The sequence below is a fragment of the Trachypithecus francoisi genome, unplaced genomic scaffold (assembly GCF_009764315.1).
Source record: "Trachypithecus francoisi isolate TF-2019V2 unplaced genomic scaffold, Tfra_2.0 Lachesis_group1, whole genome shotgun sequence".
NCBI classification, from domain to species: Eukaryota; Metazoa; Chordata; class Mammalia; order Primates; family Cercopithecidae; genus Trachypithecus; species Trachypithecus francoisi.
In genome coordinates this window covers 20,174,925-20,196,736 of record NW_022681454.1, presented here as the reverse complement: position 1 = coordinate 20,196,736, position 21,812 = coordinate 20,174,925, and the positions used below count along the sequence as shown (strand labels likewise).

Here is a 21,812-nt window from a genome sequence, read left to right as displayed (position 1 = left end):
TGCCTGCAACATTATAAGCCCAACTCATCTCACTAGTTTTAGTCTTGGATGCTGTATCTCCTCCTTTCCTCACCCCTCAAATCCATACTATAGTCAAAGCAAGCTAAGATACAAATCTATTTGTGCCGTTCTCCTGCATCAATTCTTTAGCAACTCCTTATGAACATCAAATGCCTTGGGATGACATACGCAGTCCTTCGTAACCTCAATACTCCATACCTCTCCAGGCTCATTTCCAACTGCTTCCTGATTTGTACCTATTCATTTTTTAGTAATATGGAATTTCTGATAGTTCCTCAAACACATCATGTTATTCCGGACCCCCATACCTTTGCTTTAGGCTCTTGCCTCTGCCCAGAATTAGCATCTTAACTTTATTGGTGTGAGTAATTCTGGCTTATCATTGAAGAATCTGCACTACCACACTTCTTTATAAGCTTCCTCTGAAGATGGATATATGAATTTGTGCCCGCTCTTAAAAAAACAATATCCAGTTTCATTTAATAAAATAACATCAGCAATAACACCAACTCAGGTGGGCAGTAAGCTACATTCTGACCATATTTCTGCCACTAACCAGCTGTGTGACCTTAAATAAATTGCTAGACTTCTCCAGTTCTAAATTTCCTTTTGCCTATGGTAACCTCATTAAGGTAGAAGCTTTCCAAAGTTCTCTCCAGTTTCTATTTTTTGTGTCTTTTCACCAGGGACAAAATATCTCAGAGTTGTCAATAAATCAGCAGTTTAGTACAACTACAAGCAAGCTTTGTTGTTTATTGATCACTCTTAGGTAAAGTGGCTTTTATATGAAATCAATATGTGTGTTAAATGTATTCAAAATAATTGCTTTACACACTTAAAGGAATCACGCTGTTCACAGAAATGAGGTCTGCTTAGCCCCACCTTGCGGATTGTGGTGTTTTGTTTTGTTTTTCTTCCTTTCATTAATGAAAGTTACCAGTTCCGGGAAGATCAACTTTGGTAGAAAGGAAGGAGCAGATTTTGAAATCAGAACTGGGCTCAAATTTCAGCCCTGTAATTTACTTTCTTTGTGACCTTCAGGAAGTGACATAAGCTCTCTCGGTACTAAACTGGAGATATTACTACTAGAGGACATCAGCAGATCAAACGTGTTAAACTTGGGGAAATGGTACACGAACCCAGAAGGCCCTCCTATGATGTTTTGCTGTGATTGTCATTATTACAGTAGCTAGAAGAAATAAGAGCAGTCAGAAAATGAAACTCAAATTTTTCATTATGGGAGGGATGTTTATACCAGTGTCAGGTAACCATGATATGCTCTGATAATAGGTTAAGATGCGATCCAGGATTAAAATGGTTCAATTTCTTTATTTTATAGACAAGAAACACAAAAGCCAGAGAGGTTAAAGGACCTATCTCAAAATAATTCTCTGTCAGTTGATGTTCCAGTGACCTGAATCCCATTGTTCTGGGCTCAGGTGGAATTCCTTCCCTTTAGTTTATGCTTCCCAAACTTGAGCTTGCATCGCCATCATCTAGAGTACTTGTAAAACAGATTACTGCACCCACCCCAGAGATTCTGATTGAGTAGGTCTGGGGTGGGCCCAAGAATTTGCATTTTTCACACTCTCCCACGTAGTGCTGATGCCACACTTCCAATAGCATTGCTGCAGACAACCCCGTTCTGAATTGGCCAGGAAGACTTCTCAGCTTTCTTAAACACCTCACTCTTGGGAAGTGGCAAAGAAAGATGAGGCCATATGTCTTGATTATGCTCTACCAGATTTTGTATGGGATTCAGCACTGCCAATGAATGGAGTACGAGTGTTCTCCTCTTACTGCCTTTTCTGCTTTTTCTCTTAGACAAAAGGTGTTAAGTTTCAGCAAAACATACTCTGAGGCTTATTTTATAAAAATTACAGTTTGTTTTGGTTGATGTGTTTATAGTCATATTCAAAGCTTTCAGAATGCACATTGAAAACTGCAGCGTCTGAGATGAGAAATTGGCTCTAGGCTCATCATTTACTTTGTGCAGTGAAAAACCAGGCAGCTTTTGTACTTCAATGGTGGGAAAAAATAAAGCAGGGCTAAATGCTCTCTGGAAAGAGGAAACACAGAATGAGTTTGAGTAATTGAACAGTGCTGCCTGTTTATCTCCTCTGAGAAGAGGGAAACAGATTACATCCCCAAAGTTCATGTGTTAAGTCTCCAGTTTAAAGCTCCCAGCTCACATTTCCATAGAAACTATCTTGCTCTTTCAACTGTATTATACGTTACAAAGGGTTTTAATGAACTTACCTGGAAACAAAATTATTATTCCTAAAGTTATTTCTGAAGAAAAATGCCTTCTACTTTGTGGTGAGAAGGAAAGAGAGGATCCAAGAACAAATAAGCATGATTTCATGGAGAAAGAGGGTCTTACAGCAGTCAGATTAGATTCAATCCCAGCACCAATAAATTGTGTGCAAAACCGAAAGCACTTCAAACTTCTCTCAATTTCCTTATCTGCTAAGTGCAGATAATATACACCTAACAGAGTCCTCGCGACAGTTAAGTGGGATAATATATGTGAGGACTCTGCTACCATATCTTTAACAGAGTAGGCACTCAATAAATTACTGTTGTCATTGCTTAAGGAGAGTGCATTCTCTGGTTCCTGTTTCTTCATTTTTATCCCTTTTTTCATCCATAGAACCAAGTCAGCTCCACCCAGACAACAGGAGGAGGTAGGCCACTTGAAATCCCATCTTCCTCAATTATGCAGGGCAATTCATCCTCACCCAGTTCAAATCCAAAATGAACTGGCCAAATCTATCTTATCACCCAAATAAACATAAAGAGCTTTCCATTTCAGGACCCACCTGCCTTGGAGGGCAGGTTCAAGGGGTGTTGTTGTCAAATTTTTTTAGAACTTTAGTTACTTATTACATTTTCAGTTTCTTCATAAGCAATTAATGAAGCAATTTCATCGTGTTTTCTCCCAAGGGGAAATTGAAGTTTTTTCTCTATTAACATAGCAATACAAAATATTTAAGGGTAATGTATTATATCTATGTATGTTAACTAAGGGAAACCATGTGTACTCATGAAAGTCAATCTTTGTTGCTTTCAGTAGATATTTCAGCAACATTCATTAACTCATTATCTACCTCCTTCTACATGTCAAATCTGTTAGTACTGGGAATCATGAATAAAGCTGATAAAAATTCTGCCTAATAGTGTTTAGAGCCCAGTGGGAAAAACAAGATAAATAAAAACAATATGTAATTTATATGATAGTGATAATTGCTAAAAAGTATAAAAGGGTTTGGAAGAGGTGAGTAAGAATTGGGAGTGGAGGCATGTAATTCGGGAGAAGGTCGCTGCTGGACTTACTGAGGTCTAGGAAGAGGAAACCACAAGTGCTAAATCCCTGAGATAGAAGCATGTCTGTATGATCAAGGCACATAGCGGAGTCCCCTGTGGCTGGAGTAAGAGGTGCATAGTGAGAGATAAAAATCGAAGAGTTATCATGAAAGGTGCACATCCCATTTTGAATGGGCTTTTATCTTTTTTTTTTTTTTTTTGAGACGAAGTTATGCTCTTTTCACACAGGCTAGAGTGCAATGGCACAATCTTGGCTCACTGCAACGTCTACCTCCCAGGTTCAAGCAATTCTTCTGCCTCAGCCTGCCTAGTAACTGGGATTACAGGCATGCACCACCACACCTGGCTAATTTTTGTATTTTTAATAGAGACAGGGTTCCACCGTGTTGGCCAGGCTGGTCTCGAACTCCTGACCTCAAGCGATCTGCCTGCCTCAGCCTTCCAAAGTGTTGGGATTACAGGTGTGAGCCACCTTGCTTTTTCTTTTTCTTTTTTTTCTTAAAAGTTATTGGAAGGTTTGAAGCAGAGGAGTCACATAACTTGAGCTATGCTTTAAAATGTTTATCTTTTTTTTTCTGTAGAATAGAATATGGGGAGGCAAGGGCAGCAGCTGAGATGATTTATGAGAGGAGTCATGAAGGAGAGGATGGTGGCTTTGGTCTGGAGTTGGCAGTAGGACTGAGAATTAGCCAAATACATTTGCTAATGATTTGCATGTTAGCTACAGATCCTTCTGCTTGGCACCTGCTGGAATCAATGGTTTACGCCTACCTGGAAAATTCACTATCCTAAGACAAGGGACGTAGGAAGGGTCTACACTGCAGAAGCATCTGATTTTAAGTGGTCATGAACAAATACTCACATGGCACATATTCTCAATTCTTTTTGTCCTCCATTCCTTGGCAATGACTGGATGTCCCAAACATGGAGATGAATACTCTGGGAAGATTAAGTTGCCTCTACCAGAAAATTCTAAGTTGTGACATGCATGTTCTATTTCCTTCTTGCTTCAAATCTTTGCACACTTTGTTAGTCTTTTATACTGTAATTAGTTTTGCAAATAACCTCTTAATTTTCAGCTAGAAATGATAATTTTTTTTCTGAAAACTTGAATATCATCTTGTACTCTTTTCCTCTCCAGGCCTAATGGTTCATTGGCTTTCAGTATCTATAGATTTCATCACATCTGTATCTGTCACATCCATCCAAGTCTCTCCAGTCAGTTTGCCACATTCCTAAGTCACCTCTTCCTGAATTTCTGGAACAGCCTCTTAATTAGTCCCTTTACCTTTAGACCAGCCACCCTCTCCCCCAAGCCCCCAATCACTTGTCTACACAGCAACCATGGTGATCATTCTGAAGGACACATTTGATGATGTGTGCCTCTGATTACAACCTCTTAGTGGTTCCCTCATGCTCTCAAGATTTAAAAAACACACACACACACACAAACTACTTTTTGGGTGCTCTAAAGATCCTTCGTGATCTGTGTCCTATTTATGTTAATAGCCCTGTATCTTGAAATATGATTTATTCCTGTCTAATTCATCAACTTTGTGTTGTTCCTACCCAAACACACTCACTCAGGAAACTGAGCTCTTGCCTATGTCTAAGATGAAGTGTGATGTCCCTCTAGGTTCCAAGCTGTTGAAACTACTGTTTGCTCTATAAGTAACAGATTTTTCCTATCTTTGTCTGATCCTGCTCATACTTAAGATCTCTGCTCAGATGATGTATTTTTGTCAGAAAACCTGTCTAGAATCAAGGGTAAGTTAAGTGTCTGTGAAATGAGCTCCCTCCGCCTCAAAAAAAAAAAAAAAAAAAAAAGAAATGAGCTCCCATGATGAACCACCTTTGCTCTCACTATGATATTTAATGACTACCTCTTTATTTTTCTGCATTTCCCATTTGACTGTAGGCTCCAAGAAAGCAAGAGCTGGCTCATTTGTACCTATCATATTCCCAGCTCCTGCATCAATGTTGGGCACTTACTGGATGCTCAATAATACTTGTTGAATTGACCTGGATTGAATAAAAAAGCATAAGACCTTTAAGATTAAGTGCACTGACTGTGCAATTTATTCTCACTAGTGTCAAGACATTGAGTCATCTTCCATTTGGGGTACATCTTTGCAAAGAGCTATTATCCTTATTCAGATCTATGACCCTGTCCTCATCTTCTGTCACAGATGAAAAGACAAGTGTTTTCTTATTTTTAAATCAGGCTATTAAAAGAAATGAGATGTGAATTAAATCAGCCCTTCATTCTTTCAGACTTGAAGACAACTTCGGTAGACCAACGGACCTCAGATCTGCTTTCTCTTATCTCTTCATGAACCATGTCAAAATAACGTAAAAGCAAAGTCTAGTTGCCTTATGAGAGTTTTCCCTGATAAAGTAATCAATAGTGTGGCTATAGACTTTTATTGTAGATTACATGTTATGGTTGAAAATCCCTTTAACCATTATATTTACATTCCACCCCTGCCCTTCAGGCCTCTGGACATGTACACACACATACAAATGCCCCCTGCACACACACTTGCCTAAGGCTAATTGGTGCTAGGACGAAACTTTCACTTGAGATTGATAGGGCTGCTACAGTGAACCCGATGATCCAGCTTCTCTGAAGCTCTATCCTCTCTTGACTCCCATGAAACATGACTTTCTAGGGTCTCCTTAGATCTCACTTACTAATCCTGCTCTGGCACTCTTGGCTCCCCTTGCTCCTAGAAGTTTGATTCTTTGCTCTTTTCTCTTTCTCTGTCTCTTCCCTGAATATCTCATTTACTACTGTCACTTCAGTTTCTCATTTCTGTGGATGAATCCCAGATTATCTTCCCTCTCGCTCTGGCCCTTCTCCCAAGGCATAGCTCCAGATTTTAAGTTATCAGCTCAGCAGCTCTACCTGGATTACCTGATGGTTTCTCAAACACAACTTTATCAAAACTTCAATTACCTTCACCTCCCTACACGTTCCTGTTTCCAATTTCACCCGAGGTGACTTGAAGCAGTTGTATGGCCTTTCAAGAGTTTTCTTTGTCCTAAAAGGACCCCAGTCATTAGGAGTGGGTCCCTTGTGCTCTTTTGTAGTTGGCAATAACAGATTGATTCAGGCGATAACAGACTGATCCAGCAGCATTCGTCTGACCTACATACAGGATCTTCCTCGTTGATATTTGAAACTTGAAGATTGGGATTCGGGTAGATGCCATGGTCAAGAACACCTGGAGAGAAGCATGCTAAGGGCAGCCCTCTCAGGTAGAGGTCAGCAAGCTCCTTCTGCAGGTCACTCAGCGTCCCCTTTCCCAGCCCTTCCTAAGTTTTGGTTGTGCAGTTTTTTCTTCGTGTTAATGAGTTATCCCAGATTCCTTACAACACCCTTTAATTCTTTCACTAGTCAGAGCCAGTGATATGTTGAGGAATAAGTCCAACATGTTTCACAATCAGTTAAGATCACCTTTGATGCCTCCTCTCCTCAGCCTCTGCTTCACATAGGCTACTATGCTCTGCTGGGTTCAGCTTTGCAGCTTTGCTGGTTTCTGTGTCCAATCCCTTTCTGCCCACTGATAGGACGTCTGGCTTAGACCATTACAATAACCTACTCATTGGTTTTCCTGTCTCTTATTTCTTTTCTCTTTTCTTTCACGGTTGTGGTTGCTTATATTTTCACTATTACCAGATGAAGCAGACCAGACACTGCTAAGATCATGCCTATCAACTGCCTGAAACAATCATTAAATCTTCCTCATTCCACTCTCTTATAGATATTTGCAGGTCTTTGTAGTTTCCCCCCATCCTAGTCTAATGAATTCCCTCTTGAACCCACTACACTACTTAATAAAGTTACTTGCCAGTCTCTGATTATGACTTTGCTGATGCAGTTCATGAGATTCAAATGCCTGCATGAGGAAAGAACCCTGTCTTATGCCATCATTCATTCAACAAATCATTATACAAAGCCTGTAACTGACAACCTCTCTCCTAGCTCCTGGAGACAGTGAGATGAATGAGATCGGTAAAGGGCCCGCATGAGAGGAGCATCTACAAAAGTGGGAATGAGATAGGAAATGAACGTGCTAAGAGGCATGTAAAAAAATAGGTTCAGGGAAGTTGGTGAGTGCTATGGAGAAAATTAAATAAAAAAACAGCAATTTGATCAAGAGTAACCAGGGAATGGTGACAAAAACACAGAATCCTTCTGATAGAGTGGTCAGGAAAGTCCTCTCTGAGAAGACAGCATTTGAGCTTAGAAGTGAGTGGCAAGAAACAGAAAAGAATAAGGAGACAGTCTAAGAAATAAGGGGACAGACTTGGGGTAAAGAATGTCACATGGGGATCACAAAGTACAAAGACCAGAGGCAGGAATAGTCTTAGTTTATTTAATGAATTGAAAGACTATGTGGGCAGATAAATGTGATGAGGAGATGTGGGACAGGATTAAATTGGTCTGAATTGAGATCAAAGAGGACCCAAAACACAGTGAGGAGTTTGAATGTTATCCCGAATATAATGGACAGCTATTGAGGGGCTGTAAGCAGGGAAATTATATGAAAGATATGCTCTTTAATCTGACTACTGTGTAAACATAGATCTTAGGGGTGTGAGAGCAAAAGTAACAAAATTAGACTGGAGTTTGCTGAATGTTGGCTTGGGCCTAGGGCTATGTTAGCAGAGTTGGTGAGAATTGGTCAGATACAGAATGTACTTTGGAGGTGGAACCAATAGGATTTGTTGATTGGATTGTATTTGGGGATCTTGCATATTCTAGCATAGAGCAGACATAAGTGTTGTTGATTGACTCATTAAACTAATGATTGAGCTGCCACTCATGGTCAAGCTCAGACTGCATGCAGCATTCCCTGATTAACATCAACCCTTCCACTTTCTTGCTCCTCTCCTGCCCCTGAAATCCTACCACACTTTAAACACATATTCTCATGGACACTAATGTTTTTCCTTGGATTTAGTAACTTATGTGCATTCCTTCCCTTTTCTTCTGGGCTGTAAGCTTCTTCACACCCTTCATGCCCCACAGTCCCTGGCGTATTTTGCATGGCACATAACCGGTGTTAACATTTTTTTGCACAAATGCAGTGAGGTGGAAATTATGCAAAGGTCAAAGTCCTCAAATAAAGAAGAGATTACCGAGCGATGGCATCTGAAATCTGAGGATCTTGTCAAATGGATTAAGTATAATAATACAGCTCAGTTAGTTTAGGCTCTGCCTTGTTTGGAAGCCAAGAACTAACTGAGTGACTGAGAGTGGTTCTTTGAAACCAGAAAGGCAAAGTGAGTGTGGCTTGTGCAAATGGGAATGGGTTCTCACAGCAAGACTGAGTTCCAGGCTCACTTACCACCTTTGTAACAAGTGTCTTAACCATTCTGGATCACAGTTTATTTGTCAAATGGGCATAATAATCGACAGGCCTCAGAGATGGCTACTAAAATATTATAATTACTCTTAGAAACAGAGAGAAACAGAGTCTTTGCTTTGTGCCTGCTCTGAATGCTTTAACTACATTAACCCATTCATTGCCCCTGACAGCACTGTGAGATAGGTGCTTTTATTATCCCCATTTTATAAGTCACTGATATAAAGCACTTCCCATAGCACCCAACAGAGAAAAGATCTCTGTAAGACTAGAAAAGAAAAAAAAAATCTAAAATTGGCATGAAGCCAGAATACCTGTTTTTAAAATCCTGTTTTGCAGCTATTTTTGATCTCAGATCATGCAAACCTTTTTAGTCTCAGTTTTCTCATTTTTAAAATGGCCTACTGTAAAGAACAAGTGAGAGAAAGCCTGTAAAAGTGTAAATATAGGTAAACTTACTCCGGGAAAATCATGAATAAATGTAGACATTCAGAAGGTATTACAGCTGATTTTTAACTGAAATGTATAAGAGGCAAGCACATTTAAAGGCAGTGTTAGGAGACAGTGTCTTGTGGATCTTCAAAGGATGAAGCCCCTCATTTCCTAGAGTTTAATTGCTACCATGAACAATCTTGGCAAGTCATGCTCTGTGGCTTTCTCATGTTCAGAGCATTGCACACTTGAACTGAAAATGAACAATTCAGTAGCTGAAGAGTTTAGTTCATTTTTGGTTTTATCCATCCTTCTTAAAGGCTGAATTAGCTGACAGGACTGACAACATGTGAATGCCTTTTCTCTTCTTATGCAGTAGTTCCTCCTCCGTTTTCTTTTGTAATCCTCCAGGACATTTCTTTGTGGGAAGAACACAGAACCAGTTCTGGGTGCTGCAGGGTTGCATCCCTGTAACTCCTAGTTCCTGTCGAGGCTTGCACCTAATTGTTTCTGACCACTAAAATGAAAGGAGAATGTCCCTCGGTCTGATCATTAGTTTATGATTCTAAATTGTTTAGTGTTCCCTTTTAAATATTTTGAAATGTACATTCCTAAGAGTCCTTCCTCTGTGACAATTAGTTCAGAAATAGGAATGCTAATTAAAGCTGCCCTTTCCTTCTTAAAGACAAAGCTCTTTGTCTGTACGTTAAAAATGACACACACACACACACTCATTCTCACACTCACGTGCACTTACCTCAACTGGTTTGTTCCTAACAAAGTGGACTCTATCTTAGTGAGCTTCAGTTTACGTTCTTTTTTCTTCTTAAAGATTGTTTCCTGTTAAAAATAACTAATATATTACATCTATATAGTAGGCAGAATAAAAAACCCCAAAGATGTCCATATTCTAAACCCAGGAATTGTGAAATAATAAATTTATGTTGTTTTGGGTTATGTGACACAAAGTAATTAGTGTTGCAAATGAAATTAAGGTTGTTCATCAGATGACCCTAAAATAAGAATAGTATCATGGATTTTTTAAGTGGGCCCAATGTAATCACAAGGATAAAGGAAAGAGGAGGTAGATGGGTCAGTGTCAGAGCAATGGAATGTGGGAAAGACTCAACTGGTCATTGCTGACACTAACAATGGAAGGGGCCACAAGCCAAGATAAGCAGGCAGCCTCTAGAAGCTGAAAAAGGCAAGAAAATTGATTCCCTCCTAGATCTTCAATAGGGAAACACCTTGATTTAAGCCCAATGAGAACCATTTCAAACTTCTGACCTCCAGAACTCTAACGTAATAAATCTGTGTCCTTTTTAGCCACCAGGCTTGTGGAAATTTACTATAGCAGCAATGGGAAACAAATACAAACTGATTTCAGCATTATAGTAATGGGTACAATAACAGAAAATAAGCAATCTCAGGCAGATAAGCTGCAACACTGACTGTGCGTTCTAGGAAATCTTATCCTCAGAAGAATGATTTCATTTCCAGTTCTCTGGGCCTCTGTATTTGAAGCTGAGGTAGGGGAAACTTTTCTTCTTTCTCTACTTCTATTAATAAAGCTTAGTCCCTTTTGTCAAAGTGATTCATTGGGATGTGACCACTAGCTTCACTGATTGCTGGGTTACAATGAATCTTGCAAGCTATTCATAGATGCTTCTGATTCAGGAAGCACTATCAAGAGTCTGCATTCATGAACAGTAATATGGACACAGGTAATATTAATCCTGGCCTTCATGGCTAGTTCATATGTCTTCTCTTTGGGATTTTCTTGATCTTCTCACTATAAGAAATCTCTTCTATAGTTCATAGTCCCTTCTTGCTTTTAACTTAGCTATTATGCAGACATCTTCACACCCTGTTGCAGTGGAAAGAGAACTGGACTAACGGTCCAAAAACCAGGCTACACATCTGGCTGCCAGTCCTGTGCCATGACCTCATATAGCTAGCACTTAGAGAGTGAAGTCCTACCATGACCCATGCCCTGTATTCTAGTAGGCATTCTCTAAACATTTGTTCTGTGCTATCTTTTTTTTTCTTTTTTTTCTTTTTTTGTTTTTGAAATGGAATCTCACTATGTCACCTAGGCAGGAGTGCGGTGGCACGATCGGCTCGCTGCAACCTCCACCCCCCTGGGTTCAAGCGATTCTCCTGCCTCAGCCTCCAGAGTAGCTGGGATCACAGGTGCCCGCCACCACACCCAGCTGATTTTTGTGTTTTTAGTAGAGACAGGGTTTCACCATGTTGGCCAGGCTGGTCTTGAACTACTGACTTCAGGTGATCCACCCGCCTTGGCCTCCCAAAGTGCTGGGATTATAAGTATGAGCCACCATGCTCGGCCTACTCTGTACTTCCTTTGTTCATCACCCATTGAGAATGTGCAGGGAATCTAAGGTTGGTACAAAGGGGACTTCTAAGTCATTGAGACTTCACCCATTCTAATCTCATAGATAAGGAAAATGATCCTGGTGATAATTGTATGTGGGGTGGGGTAGAGGGAGAAAAGGAGGGAGAGAGGAGAAAGCACATGGATAAACATGGCAATTTGGAATTATTTGGGGAGGAGAATTTTGGGAACCATATGAAATATTCTTTCCATATAATCTTGATTTGGTTTGGCTGTTTTCCCACCCAAAATCTCATCTTGAATTGTAATCCCCATAATTTCCATAATCCCCACATGTCAAGGGCGGGACCAGGTGGAGGTAATTGGATCATAGAAGTGGTTTCCCCCAAGCTGTTCTCATGATAGTGAGTGAGTTCTCATGAAATGTGATGGTTTTGTAAGTATCTGACATTTCCCCTGCTTGCACCCACACCATCGTGCTGTCCTGTGAAGAAGGTGCCTGCTTCTCCTTTGTCTTCTGCCATAATTGCAAATTTCCTGAGGACTCCCCAGCAATGAGGAAGTGTGAATCAATTAAACCTCTTTCCTTCATAAATTACCCAGTCTCGAGTATTTCTTCATAGTAGTATGAGAACGGACTAACACAGTCTCTGCAACTCTTATACAACAAAATATGCTAAAAATATTCATTCAGTTTCTCTGCAGAATTGGAAAGCGTTTAAGCCAAAGCCTGCTGGGTTCTGTTTCCCAAGTACTGTTGTGGTGCAAGAAATGAGCTTACACAGCTCTGAGAACACCCAAGCCAGTCTCTGGGAATCTCGCCCAAGAACTGGGAGGATCCAAGCTGATGAGCTGGTGTATCTATGGCAGCAAGGCCCTGGCCCAAATGAGCAGGAAAGTATCACAGGGCCTAGGAACAGAACTAGAAGTAGGGCCAAGACCCAGCCATGGCTACAACATCCATGGAGTTGCCATTTGTCATACTTTTAAAACCACTTGTTCCATTTCCAAGGTCATCTGAAGCTGTGGCTGACAAAATGAAGCTGAAGAGATATTCTGTATTTCTAGTTATAATAGACCCAGAGACTGGTGGACCAGGGAGGCAGGATTAATTGAAGGAGAAATAGGCCCTTTATTGGCCCTTTCCTGGAGCCCTCTTTTATGCATTTTAGATCACATCTCCCTGACCATCTAAGAGAATCTCACAAACAGAACACAGGCCCCATTCATCTATGTATCCTTAGATTTCTCAGTGCCTGGAGTAAAGGATTGCCTGTTTCTTCTCTTTCTCATGTCTCCCTCTGCCTTTTCTTCCTCTCTTCTCCCCTCCCTTTATCTTTTCTCCTTCCTCTCACCTCCATCCCGAGCTCCTTCTCTTATCTCATTTGTGTTTTCATTGCTCTCTTAACCTTGTTCCCAGGAAAGAACTTGTTACTAAATATTTACACTTCAGTATGAGGTTAAGGTCATATTCTACTTTTCTGAAGGTCATTTGCATTTTAAATCTTGTTTCTCTTTGTGTAATGGGGCCACAGTAAAATATAAAACAAAACAAAACAAAAAGGATGACTTTGACACATAATTCCCCTCCGATGTAAGAACCCTGGCTCTTGAGTGAGAATTCTTAAAGTCAAGTCCCAGCTCCTCAACTGCTAACACTGTAGTTTTGGGCAAGTTACTTAAGCTTTTGCATCTCAGCATTCTGATCTATATAATGGGGTTAATAATTAGTTATTCTATTGAGATATTATGACAACTCAATGAGACAGTTTATGTAATGCACTCAGCACACTGTGTGTCACGTGGTAGGAACTCAGTATTATTGTACTACAAACTATAATATATAAAAGGGATAATGATTATTATTATCCTGGAGAATCACTGCCCTAAAGCCAACCCAGTGTGGTGGGGTGTGAAAGATACTTATTATAGAGAGATTACATCAAAAGGGATATGACAGGAGAGCCACAAATTGCATACTGGATTAAATGGGTAAACCCAAGAACTCATTCAGGTTAGGCCACAAAGACTGGGAAAAAGAAATTATGGAAATATGTCATAAATCCTAAGGAAAGCTTATATTCTAAAGCAAGTTTTCTGGTTGAACTTCCAAATAGTCTACTTATTTGTTTATGTGAAGATTACATACTGCACATGCTTTGATCATAAGATTCATGAGAACTATTTTCAAGATACATTAGTGCAATATTGCTGGAAGTGTCTTAGAATGGGAGGTAGTTTTTTTTCCCTCAGCTTTCTATTTGAAAATCCAGTCGACCTTGTGGATTCAATAGGGCATTCAAAACAGAAGACTGCAGTGCTTAATAGTTTAATGGATATCCATATACATATTTTAAAGAAGTCCATTCAAGACACATTTACTAACCTTTCAGAATGAGCCTTCAGCTAAGTGAAACCACTTGAGTCTGATCATGTTTGAGCAGAAAGTTCATCTGGAGAACATTTAGGAATTTTCAAAGTAATTGAGAAACCCCAAAATAGAAAAGCTTGATATACTTTAATGTGGAGGTGATGTGGAGGGTAGAGTAGAGGGTGGCTGAGGGTGAATAACTTTCATCATTTTGGTGAGAAAATCTTACAATGTGAAGAGACTTGAAGGGTCATACACCGACCTTGTCTTTGTTACTTGCCCCATCAAGTCCTGATGTTAAGTGGCATCTTTCACCAACTATCCAATCTCATTTTTCTCTCCTGACTTGGAGGTCTCAATCTGGCTTTACCACCGTCGTGAATGCTGTCTCTTGTTTTGTTTTTGTTTTGTTTTTGAGACAGGGTCTCATTCTGTTGCTCAGGCTGGAGTGCAGTGTCACAGGCAGCCTCTGCCTCTTGGGTTCAAGCAATCCTCCCACCTCAGCTCCCCAAGTAACTGAGACTACAGGCCCATGTCACCATGCCCAGCTAATTTTTGTAATTTTTCTAGAGATAGGGTTTTTCCATGTTTCCCAGGCTGGTCTTGAACTTGTGAGCTCGAGCAATCTACCTACCTCAACTTCCCAAAGTGCTAGGATTACAGGCGTGAACCACGGTGCCTGGCCAATGCTGTCTTTGTGTGTGCCCATTTATGTTCCTGGGAAAGTCACTTCTCCTCTCCAAACTCATTTTCAATGACCTAGATTAGGTTTCTCTCTTCAATGCAACCTTCCAGATGATGCCAACTATCCTGTTGGCTTGCTTCTCTTAGCTCCTGTTGACTGAGAGAATAAATTTTCCTTGTAGAGCTTTACTTCTTTTTAACTTTTCAGCGTATCATCCTGATTTTTCTGTACTAAGCAAGTCAAGGATTATGAAAAGCTAGAGGATTCAAAGCCACCTGTGTCCACTTCCAATCCCTGACCTTGAATAAGCCAACTCTGCTCTCTATACCTCCTTTTTATGCATTTGTAAATTTTTTAAAAAATAGTATTTTATCTTTAAATGATTTCTAAAAGATTGTACAAATATGGATATAGGGGTGAAAAAAATCTTTCTCTCCTTCCTTCTTAGGTTTAGTAGTTGGACCCTGTAAATTAAACTGACAAAGGACAGATTGATGGGAAAAATAGGTAATAGAGTTTATGTACATGTGTAGTGCACATATACATGTGAGAACTCAATGAAGAGTAACTCAAGGGGGTGCTTAGCATTGAGGGCTTATATAATCATCCTAACAAGGGTGATAAATTGTGAAGTGACAAGACAAAGAAAAAAGGATTTGGGCTCCTAGGGTGGTAAATTGTGGAAAGAAAAATATACGGGGGAAACTAATGGAATATAAGGCTTATTTGTAAGGTTTCTTATACAAAACCCACTGGTGCCAACTTTCTGCCCAGTGATTATAGTAGTTTCATCCTTCTCATACAGGAGAGCAGAAGGGAATACTTTACAAAGAGAAATTTATATATCTATCTCCTACCTTGAGGCAGAAAGGGGGGAAAGTAGAGAGTTTTTCCTGAGTCTCCTATTTCAGTTGCATTCAATTGAAAATAACCCTTATGCCAAAGTGATGTATTTTGGAGTAACATTTTCTGATTCCCTTCATAGGCTAATCATCTTACATTTAAATTTGACTTAACTCATTTCTATATGCATTGTAAGTCTATGCATTTGAAGAGAGAACAGGTAGATTGTAAATATATCTAATTTTAACGTTTTTCCTCAATCTTGCTACACTTATTTTTGCATTTATTACAATGTCAACAAACAGGATGAGGAACATTTCTTAACCGAGACTATCACCTGGTGAAATTTCAAACTGAAGCTATAACAAAGAAGGAAAAACGATCAATTTCAGGTTTTAGGTAAATCATCCCATTTGAGATTATTTAAAGGATCACAGTGGATTGGGGCAAGGAAATGTAAAGTCTACTGACCCTCTCTCTTTAACACACTGGTCAATTGATTTGGACATGCCTCCTTGGAGTGAGTTTTTACTTCTCTAAGAGTTTCTGTCAATATTTTCCTTTCGAAGTCTCTTATCCAGTTAAAGAGCCCCGCAACATGGTGCAGAGGATGCTGAGAGTCAAGTGCTGACTGATAAAGTAAGCAGAACCTAGTACGGAGTATACCCACATTCAAATCTCAGTTCTACCAAGTGCCATCTATGAGGCTTCGGGCAAGTGACTTAACCTTTTAAAGCCTGAATTTTCTCCTTGAAACCAAATTATTTCAGGGAACTATAAAAGGATTAAATTAGTTAATCTCTATAAAGATTTTAGAGTAGTACCTAACACTTAAAAGTTCTCCATAAATGTTGGTAGTTACTACTTTTGGAGTCAATCAGGTGTAAGTCCTGGTTATGTCCCTTGTGGAATGTAATTTCATGAAAATAAGTTAATCCCAATGCACCTTAGTTTTTTTTTATTATCCCTGAAATAGTGATAGTAACACCTAACCTATTGATTTGGGGTGAGCTGAAACTAATTTATACATGTAAACTACATAAGACAGTGCCTGGCTTAGAATCCATGGGTAAAAGCCACTAGTGTACCTTTGGTATTCCCTTCCTTTGGCATGAAAGACAGACCTCTACTGGACACTCATTACAATGTAAAGAAAGGGGTGAGCATGTAAATGAGCATGTAAATGAGCCAGGATGTTTTAATATGACAAACTGGGTTGGAGATAGCCAATTACTGCTATAAAATGGTTGAGCCACGATCTGGAGTTACTTTTTTAAATTTTTAAATATTAAAAATAGAGGTAGAGTCTCACTGTGTTCCCCAGGCTTGTCTCAAACTCCTGAGCTCAAGTTATCCTCCCACCTCAGCCTCCCAAAGCGCTATGCAGGCAACTCTTCTTTCCCCGAGTGGCCCTAGATAAACATCATTCCCCAAAGGTCCCCTGCTTCCCTAGACTTTATAGACAAAGCATGAAACTCCTCTTATGGTGCTGTCGCCTTACAAAATCTCACAGCTGGGGGTGAATGTGAAAGAGCCCCCGCATACTTGGGAGCCAGCAGATTCGATCCAGTAGCCACAGCTGACAGAGCTCGGAAAGCATGTGGTAAATGTAGCTAATGCAGACAGGAAAGGGCTGGACCTCCAATCCGCTGGCAAATTCTAAGTAGAGACTGCTATTGTCCTAAAGGGAAATTCCATCTGAAACCAACAAAATCATATTCATGGGACTTTATGTGAATTTCAAAAAAGATAGGAATTTCATTTCTGGAAAAGATGTGGCAATTTTACAACGTGTCTTTTTTTTTTTTTTTTTTTTTTTTTTTTTGAGACAAAGTCTCATTCTGTCCCCCAGGCTGGACTGCAGTGGCATGATCTATGCTCATGGCAAGCTCCACCTCCCGGGTTCTTACCATCTTCCTGCCTCAGCCTCCCGAGTAGCTGGGACTACAGGCATCTGCCACTACGCCCGGCTAATTTTTTGTATTTTTAGTAGAGACGGGGTTTCACTGTGTTAGCCAGGATAGTCTCCATCTCCTGACCTCGTGATCCGCCCGCCACGGCCTCCCAAAGTGCTGGGATTACAGGCTTGAGCCACCGCACCAGGCCGAGATGTGGCAATTTTAAAATATTTTACCAACTCTCTAAACCAAGAGATCAATTGGCAAATATTTGCTGAAATCTGCTCATAGAAATAAAGGGAAAAGCATGAATTTGGAAGCCAGACAAAGCAATGATTGAATTCTGGGTTTTCTAACCATGTGACCCCCCTCTCAGCACTTTAGTTGCTTTCAACTACAATATGGTATGATGTAGGATTAAAAGACATGTTTACATTTAACTTGACCTCATTAATTTCTGTAATTTTTTTTTTAACTTTGAACTTTCTGTAGCTAAACGTCGGAGGAAATTTCAGAAAATGGTTACCTAAAATAGTTTTTTTTCCCACTAATTACTAAAACCTGCTTCCCCTCCACAGGCTTGCCAGCATAACTGAGAAGAAAATGTTTGGATGGATGGGTGATTGGGCAGATGAATACAAGGATATCTCTTATAAATATGTCATTCAAAATGAAAAGCACCTTTGGCAGGACCAACGTATTTCTAGGACTCAAGGGAAAGAAGGCACCCTGTGGGGTGAGACGATCAGCAGGTCTCCATGGGAAAAACACTGGAACGAGACCTGGGAGCAGGGGTGACAGGACCAGGGAAGAGCAGAGTCGTTTCAGCCAAGCAGACCTTGCAGAGCCTCTAAAGAGTTGGAACTTCTGTCATCACCCCACAACTACCATATGCTGGGCAGGGGACCCCAGGGACCGGGCTCAACTCCCCACAGACTTAGTTAATTCTTACATCAACCATGAGAAGGGGGCATTCCCCTTTAAAACTGAGATTCAGAGATGGAGCATCTTCTCCAAGTTCATGGAGCAAGCAAGGGCAAGGCTAGGATTGTACCCAGGTCTACCGGCCTCAAAACTTGAGCATGGTATACTATAATATTTCTAGTAATGATTCAAGGTACCATTATGGACGGTTACTGCCTCTATGAACTCTCCTTTCTCATACCACCATACCCTTTCCCAAATAGAGTTGACTTTCCCTCCTCGTGTTCCCGCTGTACTGTGCAGACATCTATTCGAGTGTTGGTGCATTTATTGGTCACATTTACTTCATGCCTGCCTCCTCATTAAACTATAAGCCCCCAAAAGACAGAGCTGAGCAATTTTTATCGTTTGATCATTCATGTACCATTTATAGTTCATAGTAGCAGCTTAATAAATGCTAATGAATGACTGACTGAATGAAAGCCTGTTGCCTTCCAGTCACTATGTCCACTGCTTGGCAAGTTAGTTAACCTCTTCATGCTTTGTTTTCACCATCTGCAAAGTTAAAATTATTAGAATTAACTTATAATCTGCCACTTATGTGGTAGATTAACTTATCTACCACGTACAGATGTAGGGATAAGTTAATTGTTGAAAAGTCACTACAATATTGATGAGTACATAGTAAATGCTTATTTAGTACGTGGTAACTATTACTGTGATCACATTTTATTCCCATAATTCCCTTTAAATGGAGAACTTTAAATGAAGTATTATGATCTTGACATCATAGAATAGGACTTGTTATTAGAATGGTTAAGTGTCTTGCACAAGATCACGTAGGGAGAAAGAAGCAGAACTTGCACATGTCCCTGGTGGTCTGAGATATTACTCACAAACCCTTATATTTCCAGTTCACATACAGGGTCCCTGTTGATTCTCTTCACCTCCATTTTTAGGTTGGGCTTCAGCAGAGTGGAGAGAACCAACAAAGTGATTCAGCCAGTGTCGTCCTGGCACAGCACAGGGTCTGCTTGGAGTGGTTTGGACTAGCACACCTGATGGCATCTTTGCGACGGTGCTGTCCACACTTCCCAGTTGATAGGAGTCACCTGGGCTTCTTAATAACACACACTCCAGGCTCCTCTGATGAGCGTGGTTTTAACAAACAAGCCCAGGTTGTTTTTATCATCAGGGAAGTTTGTGAAACTTTGCTTTCAGAGAGGCTGAGGCCAGACTTTAAAGGACAATGGTGGTGCCCGTCTTCCAGGGGGCAGTTATGAACATCTTAGTTGTTACTGGGTACTGCTCCGCCACGCCCTCCGTCCATGTTTGTAAATATAATATAAGGACTAAATCAGTCTCCCTGATAATGCACCCAACGTGACAGCGGAGACCAGAACAAGGAGTGGCGTGGTGGGGGAGACTCAGGTGTTCTCCTTTGACAAAGTCATTGAATCACGGAGCTTTGCTCCTGCACTTTTCTCCCTGGAAAAGCTGCTCATAGACTTCCACGGGGGCTTTCAGAAAGGCCCTGTAGGCACCAGCCACCAGAACGGATTATTTCCTAGCATTCAGAGAGGGGGCTGAGCTGTCTCCCAGAGGAGGCTCTAGGAAGAGAGAGCAGCAGCTTTGGCAAAAAGGGGCCATTCGCAAGCTTCCCAGGCAGCAAACTAGCGCGCAGATCTGCCCAGCCTCGCGTCCTCAGCCAGGGAAGCGCGCGGTGCTCTCCCGGGCAAGTTTTTTAGGAGTGTCCCTTCTCGCCACGGACACGGCAAAGTCTCCAGTTCTCCGACAGACGTTTCCCTCGCAGCTCTGAAGTCGAAGTACTCGCCCGCTGGCTGCAGCGTAGGGTGGAGAGGTCCGTGCGCTGTGGTTGCGGGGGTAGCCCCGCCAGCCAAATGCCAGGATCAGCATGAGAGGCTGGACTTTAGTCCAGGTCTGTCCTCACCCCGGGGGACCGCCGGCTTGGCAGGGTGCATCTGCGAGGAACTGCTCACTTTTTCCGCTTGCAAGTCTTTGTTCCAAGCCTGACGTTGCTACGATTCTGTAATTAACTCCCTCCACTCCAAAGGGGTCTGGAGGCTGGGATGCTCTGCCAGCTCAGAGGATGTTGACTCTGGAGTGGGAGTCCGAAGGACTGCAAACAGTGGGTATTGTTGTGATTATATGTGCATCTCTGAAGCTGCTTCATTTGCTGGGACTGATTGATTTTTCGGAAGGTAAAGTGGTCGCTCCCAGTCTGTGCTGTTGGAAAGGTCTGGTTTAGAAGTAGATACAGATGCTGCAGAAGTTAAGAGGGCTTAATACTCAAAGTAAAAGTTCTAAAATATGCATGTTTGGCATAGAGCATCTAGTGACTGGACAGTTCATTTTGGTTTATCCAAATATTTTATATTAGAAGGGAAGGGATATTGTACCATTATCTTTCTATTTGAAATCTACTTGGGTTTAGTATTTTGTGGGTTAAATATTTTTCTAAGGTGGGGAGTTAGGACTCCTATGGGGTGATAATACGGGATGGTATTTCGTTGTCAAGTTCATGTTGGCTACCACGCCTTAATGTCATTAGTGATTTCATCCTATGAAAGAGTACCTTGATTTGTGAAGAGAATATCTGTGTGTGCCTCATTAGTTAGGAGGTGTGAGGGTGAACCGGGGTGGTTTATTATGATATAAAATGGATAAGCTTTTGCTATGAAATTGAGTTAATGGGTGCTCAGCAAAAATGTGCTTTGAACACTTGATTTGCAAGCGTTTCATTTGCATTCCCCAGTGAGTCTCATTGCTCATGTGTCTCCTGAGTGGGAACTCATGCACACGAGACAGGACTGTCGCTATCAATAAAAATTAGATCCATCTAACATAAATTTTACTCTTGCTGTCCAAAATGAATTTTGTTATTCAAAGATTGGAGAGTTTTAAAAAGTTGATTAACTTTGCTTTAACTGTTTGTATCAAACACACACACACATTATTTTTTAATAAAATAATGCTTTTACTAAAATAATACCCTTTGAATCATTTAAACTTAAATCATTTGATATCAATTCTATATGCAAGCCCTTCTCTCTTCCTAAGTGGAAGAATGGCGTCCCTGAGATACTTACTAATATTTCTTCCAGATATGGATATGATCTTTTATTGCCAAGTTATGAATATTTACCTCTCACATTGTGTTTAATGTGGGGAGATGGAAATATTTAAGCTTGCCTATGCTTTCTGTAATCTTTCTAACTATAGGAGCTAAGACCTGATAGCTATGATGACATCATCCCAAAGCACATCCGGTATACAGGTTGTTGCTGTTAATATGTTAATAATGGTCAATGTATCTTATCTTCAGAAAGGCCTTTTATTCTGCAAAGGAGGTTCATTAGGTTCTAACTGTTTAGACAATATAAGAACATACATTCTCTTGTAATCTTCATATCTTCTTTAAAGTGTTCTCAATCAGTTCTGCTTTGACACAATACAAATAATACTGTAATGGGATTAAAACCTCAGAATTTAGTTCTTTTTCCTTTTCTTATATTTCACAGTAATTTTATTTAACCCCTGAAGGAAAATAATGCGTAAG

General features: G+C 40.5%; 1 protein-coding gene across 4 annotated transcripts in view; it reads left to right on the top strand.

Annotated features, from left to right (window-relative positions):
- KCNIP4 (potassium voltage-gated channel interacting protein 4) overlaps window positions 1-21,812 on the top strand; it is a 1,243,239-nt gene that overhangs the window by 962,325 nt on the left and 259,102 nt on the right. The window contains exon 1 of one of the 4 annotated variants that reach the window (XM_033213878.1): window positions 19,628-20,454. The exons of the other annotated variants lie outside the window; for them this stretch is intronic. Within the exon in view, the coding sequence (XP_033069769.1) occupies window positions 20,343-20,454 (112 nt within the window). The 5' untranslated portion in view covers window positions 19,628-20,342. Of the gene's footprint in view, window positions 1-19,627; window positions 20,455-21,812 lie in introns of those variants that run through there. 4 annotated transcript variants of the gene reach the window in all.